The following is an 11,321-nucleotide window of genomic DNA, read 5'->3' as shown; positions in this document are numbered from 1 at the left end:
GCCAGTTTGGGTAAAGGCTTCATTTTGGTGGGCTTCTCAGACTGGCCTCAATTAGAACTCATCTTCTTTATTTATATTTTGATTTTCTACTCCTTAACTCTCTTTGGCAACACCACCATCATTGTTCTGTCACAACTGGACCTTCGATTGCACACCCCCATGTACTTCTTCCTTTCTCACCTCTCCTTCCTGGACCTCTGCTACACCACCAGCACCGTGCCCCAGCTCCTGATCAATATTGAGGGACACGACCATACCATCACCTATGGAAGGTGTGTGGCCCAGCTGTTCAGTGTCCTTGCCCTGGGTTCCACAGAGAGTATGCTTCTAGTGGTGATGGCCTTTGATCGCTATGCAGCTGTGTGTCGCCCACTCCTCTACACAACCATTATGCACCCTCTTCTGTGCCAGGCTTTGGCCATCTCATCATGGGTTGCAGGCCTCGTGAACTCTCTGATCCAGACAGGTCTCATGATGGCCATGCCTCTCTGCAGGTATCGACTCAATCACTTCTTCTGTGAGATGCCTGTGTTCCTCAAGTTGGCTTGCAAGGATACAGCTGGAACAGAGGCCAAAATGTTTGTGGCAAGAGCCATAATCTTGGTTTTCCCTGCCACACTGATTCTAGGATCTTATGCACACATTGCCAGGGCTGTATTGAAGGTCAAGTCAATATCTGGCCGCAGAAAAGCTTTTGGGACATGTGGATCACACCTCCTTGTGGTTTCTATGTTTTATGGCTCAACCATCTACACATACTTGCAGCCAAATGACAGTTATTCTGAGAATGAGGGCAAGTTTGTTGCCCTTTTTTATACTATTGTCACCCCCATGCTCAACCCTCTGATCTATACTCTGAGGAACAAAGATGTAAAGGGGGCTCTGTGGAAGGTGTTAGGGAGAGGCACAGATTTCAGGTAGGAAAAAAAAAACCCAAAACAAACAAAAACCAAAAACCAAAAACAGAACAAAAAAAACATTTTGTTTCTAAATGGCTCCAGGGTAATTGAATCCACAGGTCTCTAGGAAATAATCCTTCCAGGTCTCTAGGAAATAATCCTTCCAGGCTTGTGAAGAAGAAAAGTTTCATTGGAAAAGACAGTGGCATGAGAAAAGATAACATGGGGTAAAATGATCAAAATTCAGATATACATTTATGAAGCTGTCAAAAATAATAAGTGTGTCCTCAGTAAGCAACAGGGCTTGCTGTCTTCCTTGTGGGAAGTTGGAAGCAAGGAGCTCCTATGATTCGTTTTCAGTCACTGTCTGGTCATTGCTCAGCAGTGGGTAAGTGCTGATGATTGCTACACAGCCTTCCAAAAAAACAAACCAAACAAACAAACAAAAACCTGAGTCATGAAGAGTGTACTGTGAGGAGTTGTGGGGAGTGAGGCTCAGAGGGAGAGAATTAATCCTGAATGACTCTTCACAAAGTCAGGTCCTAGCATGATGTCACTTAGTTGGTGATATGATCCAAGGCAGAGGACACAAGTTCACTGTTGCTGTTTCTGTGTTTTGATGATCCTGTCAGATTCTTGCTGTATCAGAGTCTGCTTCAAAAGCTTCTTACAGTGTTTACTCTTCTATGACACTTGGAGAAAATGATCAGATCGTGAACAGAGCAGTTTCATAGAGTATGTGACTTTTGAACATGGGTTCATTTACTTAAATGGAGAAACCTCCCAGCCTGCCTTTAGTGACACATCTCCTCCCATAAGGCCATACCTTCTCATCCTTTGCAAAGAGTTTCATCAACTGGAGACCATTCATTCAAATAGATGTACCTATGGGGGCTGTTCCCATTCAGACTACAGTACCTTTCCACTGATGGTCTTGGTCTGTGTGCTGAAAAGCCCAGAACTTTGCTATCACATATATTTGTGCTTATACCTTGCTGGAGCTCTGAGTGGTCCAAGCATCTACTTTACCTTAGTTTTAGTTTCCTTTTCAGTAAAATGAGCACAATATTAATCACTATCAGCATTTGATGTATAGTGTATATGCAGTACGTTTTTTCATTTCCTGTTCTTGTTAAATAGAAAATAAAGTAGTTTAGAGTATCTTTTCTCAAACGCACACACAGTGAGAGGGTGAGTGTAATCAGATTGCTTTATCTTCTTGCCTGGAATTGTCAATGATTAAATTTAATAAGCAAGCTCTATCAATATATCTTTCGGTATTGAAGATCTCCACCTCCTCTGTCCTAGGACTTGACTCTGAAAAACTTGAGAAACTCTTTCACATAAGCACTTGAGCTGTGTACACACGTGTTCCTTGACTCATTTTCTGAGAAAAAAACAGTGTGAAAAACTATTCTGTGACTCCTTTCTCAAAATATAATAGTCAAACTGCAGAATTTTGATGTCATGAAATTCTATACAGCAATTAAGAAGAGAACTGTCTCAGGGGACAGCCATTTTTGCTTACTGCTCATTTCTTCCATTTTATCTGCATTAGGATATATTTTTAGAAGTGAGTGGGAAAGATTTTCATTCTCAGAACAGAAGGTATCTCATTTTAATCATGGCTTGCCCTACTTACTAATTTCTTGTCACAGACAACTTTCAGCACGAGTCTGTTCTTAAGAATCTAAAGTGTTGGTAGGACTCCCTATCTTTCCTTCCCCATCTCCTCCTCCTCCTCCTCCTCCTCCTCCTCCTCCTCCTCCTCCTCCTCTTTCTCCTCCTCCCCTCCTCCTCCTCTTCCTCCTCCTTCTTCTTCTTCATCCTCTCCCTCTCCCTCTCTCTCCCCCTCTCCCTCTCCCTCCACCCTTCTCTTTCAGAAAAGCTATCTCACTATATAGGACATCCTCCTGCCTCTGCCTCCCAAATGCCAGTCCTACTCAGTTAGAACATTCTACTATGAAGCTTGCTCATCTTGGGCAAAGAAAGGTTAACAAGATGTAACACAAGAAAATAAATTTGATTTAACGTCATCAGTAACGATTACAGTCTATGAGCATTTTTTGATCGTGAGATTAGCCTTTAATGGCTGAGCCATTTCTCCAGCCTAATCTTAGAGCATTTTTTATTTAAATTTTCATACACCATATGTTTAAATGATTTTTTTATTCTTGTTTGTGCATTGGTGTTTTGCCCCTATGTAGGTTTGTGTAAGGCTGTTGGATCCCCTGGAACTGGAGTTACAGAGAGTTGTGAGCTGTCATGTGGTTGCTGGAGATTGAACCTGGGTCCTTGGGAAGAACAGCCAGTTTTCTTATATTTCTGGTTGTGAGCCTAGCCTTTAACAGCTGAGCCATCTCTCCAGCCCACAGCCAGTTTTCTTAACCACTGAGCCATCTCTCTGCCCTCTCTCCCATACAATATATTTTGACCATATTCCTTTCCCTCTCCTAACTCCTCCCAGATCTTCCCCACCCTTTTTTAATACTTGCAAGAAAACAATTTGTTTATTTTTGTTTTATGTGCATTGGTGTTTTGTCTGCATGTTTATCTGTGTGAGGGTGTTGGATCCAGTAGAACTGGAGTTAGTTACAGACAGCTATAAGCTGCCATATGGGTGTTTGAAATTGAACTCAGGACCTCTGAAAGAGCAGCAAGTGCTCTTAATTGCTGAGCCATCTCTCCAGCCTGCTTCCTACCTCTTACTTACCTGTGTTCTTTCTCTCTTTAAGCAAAGCAAAACAAAACCCCAAATCAGATAAATCAAACAAACAAACAAAATTAAGACAAAAAATATGAAAATAATCCAAAACAAAAAGTGTATACACAACACACACACACCATATAGTCTGTTTAATATTGGCAAACTACTCCCTGGCATAGGGCCTACCTTGGAATGTGGTTGATATACTCAGTGACACTCCACTGGGAAAACTGATTTCCCCTTTCTCAGGAGGCATCAATTGCAAATAGCATCTTAACTAAGGGTGGAGCTTTGGACTGATACACATATGAACTCATATAGACTGTGACAGAATGCACAGGATCCACACAAGTTCAAACCAGCCAAACTCCCTGAGGAGAAGTAGACACACTCCCACCCCTAACCAAGATGCTGAAACATCTTTGATCAATGTCCTTCTCATTTGTTTTCAATCCAAATATGAAAATAATGAAAGACAATAAGGAATTATACTTTACTGTTACTCAGTAGTAATTGTGCACAGGTGGAAGTGTATCTCAGAGTACTAAACTGAACCTTAAATCTCAGCCAGCTTCCCAAACAGAGTGCTCAGCCTCAATTTACCTGTGAAAGAGTGTTCCCAGAAATGGACTGAGTCAATTTCCCTCAGATGACCTGAGAGGCTTCCAAATTACTCCTGAGAAGGGTGCCACCAGATAGATATTCCTCTGGTGAATCATGCAAATGGGACTTCTGACTTTCCTGCCTTCCACAGGCTGTTCTTGAAGGCTGTCTATCAAATGGAGCTATTATGCTCTTCAAAATACTGCCCCCTCCAACTGTATGTGCTGATTGTAATACAAACACTCTACCCATTAGGCATTCTGAAAGCCTATTGTACCACAGCACTTTCTATTGATAGTCTTCGCTGCCCTTATCTTCCAGCTCTTGTGCATGTACCCCAGATGCAAATCAGACTGCGGGAAACACTGTAGCCATACGATTTTAGCAGTTAAAGTGGAGTGTGGATTATACAGGTTGTGCTGGGACTGGGGCTATGAACTGTTCAAACCCTCGCAAGCAATTCGTAGTCAGCAGTTTTTCACTCTGCTCCTGCTTAGTTAGTGTTCAGCCCCAACCAAAACAGCCTCACTGTACTCAGTTCAGGAGCCAATGACCTGATATTTATTTGTCTCTGTATAGGTGATGGCGTTTGCTGTGGAAGATTCATTGGGTGAAACCTGTAGTAACAGGGACAGCTGCTACTTTGTGTCATGTTCTTTGCTTTTGCAGATCTTGTACACAATTTTGTCTTGTCCTTTTATTCTTTGATTGAAAATAGATTTTTTTCCTCATATAATATATCCTGACTACAATTTTCCCTCTCTCTACTCCTCCCAATTTCTCTCCACTTCCCCTCCCATCCAGATCCACCTCCCCGCTCTGTCTCCCATTAGAAAATGAACAGACTTCTATGGGATAATAATAAAATATAGTAAGATAAAACAAAAGCTAACACATAAGAATTGAAGAAAACAAACCCATGGGGAAAAAGAGCTCAAGAGATGGCACACGAAACAGAGACTCATTCATTCATGCACTCAGGAATCCCGTGAAAACACTAAACCGAAAGCCATAATATATATACAAAAGATCTGAGAGAAAAAATACATACATACATACATACATACATACATACATACTAAAATAGAAATTAAAGATAAGGTAAAAAATTTTTAAAAATCACCCTGACACTACACTAGGAAACATGAAACCTCCAAAGATGCCATTGAGTTCATTTCCTGTTGGCCGTCTACTTCCTGGCATGCAGCCTTCCCTTAAGAGTAGTTTGTTTCCCCAGAGAGACTTCCTTGGAGGAAACTGAATTTTCGTTTGCAAATGGTTATCAATTGGACACAGTTTCTGGGTTAGGAGTGAGGGCATGTGTTTACTTCTTTCAGCTCTAGGACACCATCTGCTGCAGACCCTTGAGTACATGCTGCCTTGGTCTTTGTGAGTTACCCTATGCATCTATCCTGTTGATGTAGAAGGCTTTGTCTCTTTGGTGTCCTCCATCCCATCTGGTTCTTACACTCTGTGTGCCTCCTTTTCTTCAGGGCTCCCTGAGCCCTATGGGTAGGGATTCAATGGAGATATCCTGTTCATGGTTGGGTTGCTCACAAGTTTATTCAAATGCACCAGCTTTAGAAAGAATGAGTATGTTTTTATACATCTTGTTTATGTTGTCAGTCTGTCTGTGGCTGTGTAAGAATCTGTCCCTTCCTAATGAACTTTTCTGATGGATGATGGAAGAGGGTTTCCAGTTGTCCTTGGAGGTACACCTTTGTCAACCCACCTTCCTACTGGCCATCATTTTTGTTGGACAATTGTGACAAGCTTCATTCCAGCACTGTTGGTGTGGTATTTTGTCATGATGGGGATGTTGTTCCTTACTGAGTGAGTCTTAGCTTAAATGACATGTGTTTTGTCTTCAAAACTCAGTGTGAAACAAATTTAGAACCAACTAGGAACCAAACTAAGGCTTTATCTAGTGTTTCAAGAAAATGTTTACATAAAAGCCATCTCCCTTTGTCAATCAGTGTGTTATTCATGGCTCTTGTATAGAATATTGCATTAGTACAGTACTTCTAACCCTCTAGGTTAACTTAACTTTCAGCTCAGTAGCTAGCCTAGGCACCATTTGGAAGGTTCAGTCTGTGTCTGCACATTGGCAAGCTGTGGGCCTACTGCTGTTGGAAGACTTTGAATGTTGGAGAAAATGTACCAAAACACAGTCAGACAGTCAAAGCTGCTGGATATCCTCAGTAGGCAAATACCATACTAGCCAACTAGCAATAATGGTCCAGTTGTCTTCAACAACTATGGAGGATGAACTAACAAGGATAATACAAAGTGTATTAGGATTTTAGTTAGGAGTAAAAGGGAAGTAGGGTGGTCGAGGATACAAACTAGCATTAGATAAATTGAGAAATATACCATGGTGGGAAAGAATCTGGGAGGAGAAAGTTAAGCTATTGCTAATATCCATAGGATTTAGAGGTTGTTAAAGCTATGTAAAGTTGTTGTTGTAAAGTATAAAGAGAAGGAGATAAGAAAGATGGAAAAAGGAAGAGGTTGGAAGGAGAGGGAAAGTATAGGAATTAGGCATGAGAAGAACAGTAATGAGTACCAGTTGACATTGTGGAGAAACATGCAGAACAATCCTAAAACATACATGAGAAATTCACAAACAAAAGCAAAACAATTATACACACACACACACACACACACACACACACACATATAATATCATATACATATATGATGTTAAAGAAGGAAAAATACTTAAAGTGGCAAAATTAAGCATGTAAGCAAACAACAGAAAGGGCAAGATATAAAACATACATTATGCTAAAAATATCTCATCAGTCATTAGTTCTTCCTGTTAAATTTTAATTCCTTTAATTACAATTAAAGCTTAAGCTCACAGAACTCATGCACTAAAATGTGTACATTATTTTTATATATCAATTGCACTACATGAAACTCAGTCTTTCGAAACAAGACAACCTCAGTCTTCGAGAAGCTGCTATGAGTGTGGAAGATGAGTTTCCCTGTGGCAGTGAAGGTAAGAATGGAGAAGGCCTTGAAGCTCAAAGGGCAGTTTCTGATGGAAGAGCTGAAAGCTGTGTAAGGGCATGGTTCTCCCTGAGACATTACATCATGCTGCGTGGCCACATTTGCACACAGATTCAGAGAAGTTCTGTGAGTTGGACAAGAACTTTCAAGTTTGCTTCTAAGTCTGATAGGTTGTCCTAGATTCTCCAGGCTTTCTCTTCTGTCCTCTTCTTAAAGAATTCAGGATAGGGAGCAGAGGATAAATGTGTCTGCTTCCAAACCTGACATGACATCTCCAGCACCCGTATGCCAGCATGAGTGAATGCATTCTTGAGAATTGTTCTTTGTCCTCCAAGCCAGCACACACACACACACACACACACACACACATGCACGTGCACACACACAGTCACACACATGCACTCACACACACATAAACACTAAAGAAAGAAAAAAGAAAGAAGTGTAGTAAATAGTTTAAAATCTCAGGATTGAAAGGATGGAGGTTGAGGTATCTAAAAAGAGGGGCTGTTCACTGGAGACATAGCATGCTCCTTCAAAGAGAGAGGCAGTGGCTGTTCAGCTCCTATTAATTTCAGTGAGGCGGCGTGGGGCTAGTATTTCCTGATCTTTGGAATTTGCTGTGGATACTGAATAATAATCAGCTATTTTTAAACAGTATATGGGGAATAGGAAAAGCCAAGGCCCGTGATTCAGATCTTGGAAAGACCGTTGGTTAATTTTAATTGCCTCATTGGGGCCTACAGGCCTCTAGAGACTTAGCTCATAAAAAAGAAAAATAAGCTCTCCCTTTTGTGAATTTTAAAGGGGGCAGTGCCCCTAGGACAGAATCGAAAGGCTCAGTTTTAGAGACGATAGCTGATGTGGTAGTAAAACAGCCACCTGGTCCAACTTAGCCTGAGCAAGGTAGTGCAGGGATGGTGGAGGTTCCTCTCCCTAAATTATGAACCTCAGCAATCTCCACAGCTCAAGGAAGAAACTGCTCATTCTCACAACCTCTCCTGGACAGTAACTGTCTCTCAAGCTCTCCACCTTACAGATGGAGTAAGGTCCATGTGGCTTTCCCTGGCTGGTGGATGACAACAATGTCATGGAGTGCTCACTTCACCTTTGATGCCAAGAGAATCCAGAAAGGTAAGGGCATAGGGAGTCATGGGTGAGTGATGACTCGGTGGCATTTCAGCTCCCACAGACAAAACCAGAAAGCACCAGGCATGGCATGAGGCACGGTTCGGTTGTGTCCTTGGTTTGAGTGTGGAAAGGTGGAACTCAGGCAACTTGACACTAATTGAATCTTTCTCTCTCTGTCCTCCCACTCAAGTATACACAGCAGGTTGCACTATAATTTCACCAACTTTCCAGTAGCATTAAATTAGGGAACTTGCTAAACATCTTGGTTTCCTCATTAAGTGTAAAGAGTGGCTTAATAGCATTTCTTCTTATTATTTTTTTTATTGCAAAATTTAGCTTCTGCGGTTACATGCAAAATAAGGCACATGCATCATAGCTAGGCGACAAGGAGTAAAGGCGAAGTTAGAGCTGTTGATGATACTTCAAAAAAGGAGCTTTCAGTTCACACCAAAGTAGAAAAGAGTTCTCCCAAGGAAGCTCAGACACTGACATTTGGGATTAGACAATCCGTGTGTATGTGATGGTGGTGGTAGCCTGTGTGCATTGTAAAAGACGTGACACCTCTCCTGGCCTCAACACTCAACAGAAATGTTTGAGAATCTTCCAGAATGAAGGACTTCATCTCTGACTGAGAAATGCTATTCATTGTACATGGAGTGGCATGAAAGGTGTGCTCACAAAAATGTCAGTACAGAGGCTGATGACTAATTTTCTAGTCCATTGGCCAGCATAGCTGAGACGTGCTTCCCTGAGATGAAGCACACAGGAGAAGTGGTTTGTTTTGTTTTTTTTTTTTTAAATAAAGGGAAAGAGTTTCATGTTGGATATGCTGGGGTCCAGGGAGCTTCCAAGTGAAACTGACAGGCAAGTAGATGTCAACTAGCACAGAGGTTTTGTTATCATTAACAGTCAAGGAGATAGCTGGAATTTTATCAGTAACTCATTATTCACAGTTCTCAAAAGGAAGAAGCATGGTGTACATGTCTCCACAGAGTGACATGCCAGAGTTTGATAGAAAGAAAGGAAGTTGAGAGACGGAGACAAAAGCCACAGACCATGAGACAGTGTACAAACCTTAGATACTGTGGCTTTGAATAATTTCAGCATCCTTTATGACATGAATAATTTTCTGGTCTTGTGTTAGAGAGGGTGGAAACCACTCTTAGACCTCAGCAAAGGAGCTGGAAGGAATGTTGACTTTGACTGTTTTCAGGAGATGTTCAGCAAAGTACTACAAGAAAGTACTTTGCTATCTGTGAGAATTTCTGTACCTAAAAGGGGAAGTCTCTTTATGGTCAGTCGGTCAGTCCCTAAAGTATCAAAACATCAGAAATACGTAAAATAAAAAGATTGAAATAAATAACCAGTGGTAGCCTGAAATGGAGACAATAGATAGGGATGGAGACATATTTGAGTATAATCAAGAGTGAGTTTGACTCAAGCCATGAAATGAGTGGTCTTTTCCAGGAAGAGCTTATAACATGGTAATAGAAAAGTCTCAGCGACATCCAAGTAAAGAAGACTGTGACAGAGGATGATAGGGAAGGATGAAGACAGCCAGGAAGGGAGGGGAAATGACTGAACAGCAGGGGACAGCTACTCAATATGTCAGATGCTATAAGGATGAGAAGTAGCAGAGGGTGACCAAGGAAACTGGGATGAGGGGAAAGGGTGTAGGGAACTCATGGCCACAAAGGAAAGAAAGGCTACAGGTGGTGAAGAGTGGAAACAGGGTATTGTCACTTAAGCACTGGTCTGAGATTCCCTGCCAGAGAGTCAAGGAACAGATGACACAAGCAGCTGAAGAAATGATTTTTCAGCTTCCCCTCCAAGTGTGAAAGGAGGTCCTTATTAGAGTTTTGTCTAGTCTTGATAAGACTCAACAGTCAGCGGGCACGGCTCATCTGTGCTGAACCTTCGGCGAGTACATTCCCAGACCGTCTAGTTTTCCAGTATGTGGACTTCAGGTTTTCATGCTGAGCCTCATCTGTCTTATACTTCAAGATTTGAAGCTCAGTTCAATTTTTTTTACTGTTTAATATTATCTTAAATCATTACTTTATTAAGGTTTCTAAGCTTTGATTCATTTGTAATCATATTAATCACAGCTATATTCATGAACATCATCATTTATAAAACATAAAAGTGGCTAAAACATCAAAACGTTATTTCACTGAGTTAGAAACAGTGAAGGTTTATTCCCTTTGTGTCACCCAGGAAACACATTTCTATGACATTTGTGTGGTCTCATGGAAGAGAATGAATTTATTAATTCATTTAACAACATTTGTTGAGTTCTGTTGATTCCCTTGAAATTCTGTTTGGAGACAGGGCTTCAGCAGGTAATGAAGCAGACCCTGTTACATAATCAAGATTAATGGGACAGACAGACAAAGGCTACAAGACCCAGAAAGACAAGCGCTTCATGACCTTTCTCATGTGGAAGGTATAGACACTAAACTAAATGTAGAACACTGGTCACTAGAGTTTGGAAAGGTGGGTGTAAAATGTGAATAAGGGGAGGCTGGGTTCTGTGAGTGTATGTTCTGTGCATGTGTTGAATTACCTGACAGGACCCAGTTATATGCATAATTTATACATGTCAATAAAAATTAAGTCATTAAAATATATGATAATATATTTGAAAAACTTCATGTAGAATATTCTTAATAGCTTGAAGAACATATGATGACACTCAATCTTTTTTTAAAGCCTCATTTTAATCTGTTTCATGATAGCTAAACCAAGACTCACAGAAGTGAATGAAGTGAATTTGTCTGAACAGGTGGCTCAGCTGGTCAAGGCTAGAGCTGATCCCCAGGGATGCAGTAAGGACTCTAAATGCACCATACCATTCTAAGATGATGGCCATACAAAGGCCAGCTTTGACATTATACACTTGTAAGTATGCATACAAAAAACTCACGACAATGACACCTCCGGTATCATCACAAAGACCTAATAAA

The 11,321-nt window shown here is 41.0% G+C and overlaps 1 protein-coding gene across 1 annotated transcript in view; it reads left to right on the top strand.

Annotated features, from left to right (window-relative positions):
- The window catches only part of LOC114629631 (olfactory receptor 10-like), a 4,707-nt gene extending 3,786 nt beyond the window's left edge, over positions 1–921 (top strand). Inside the window, exon 2 of the mRNA XM_028777700.1 lies at positions 17–921. Within this exon, the coding sequence (XP_028633533.1) occupies positions 17–921 (905 nt within the window). The remainder of the gene's footprint in view (positions 1–16) is intronic.
- The last annotated feature ends 10,400 nt before the right edge of the window (positions 922–11,321 follow it).

The sequence above is a fragment of the Grammomys surdaster genome, unplaced genomic scaffold (assembly GCF_004785775.1).
Source record: "Grammomys surdaster isolate TR1022 unplaced genomic scaffold, NIH_TR_1.0 313, whole genome shotgun sequence".
Classification (NCBI taxonomy): Eukaryota; Metazoa; Chordata; class Mammalia; order Rodentia; family Muridae; genus Grammomys; species Grammomys surdaster.
This window is presented reverse-complemented; position numbering and strand designations above follow the sequence as displayed.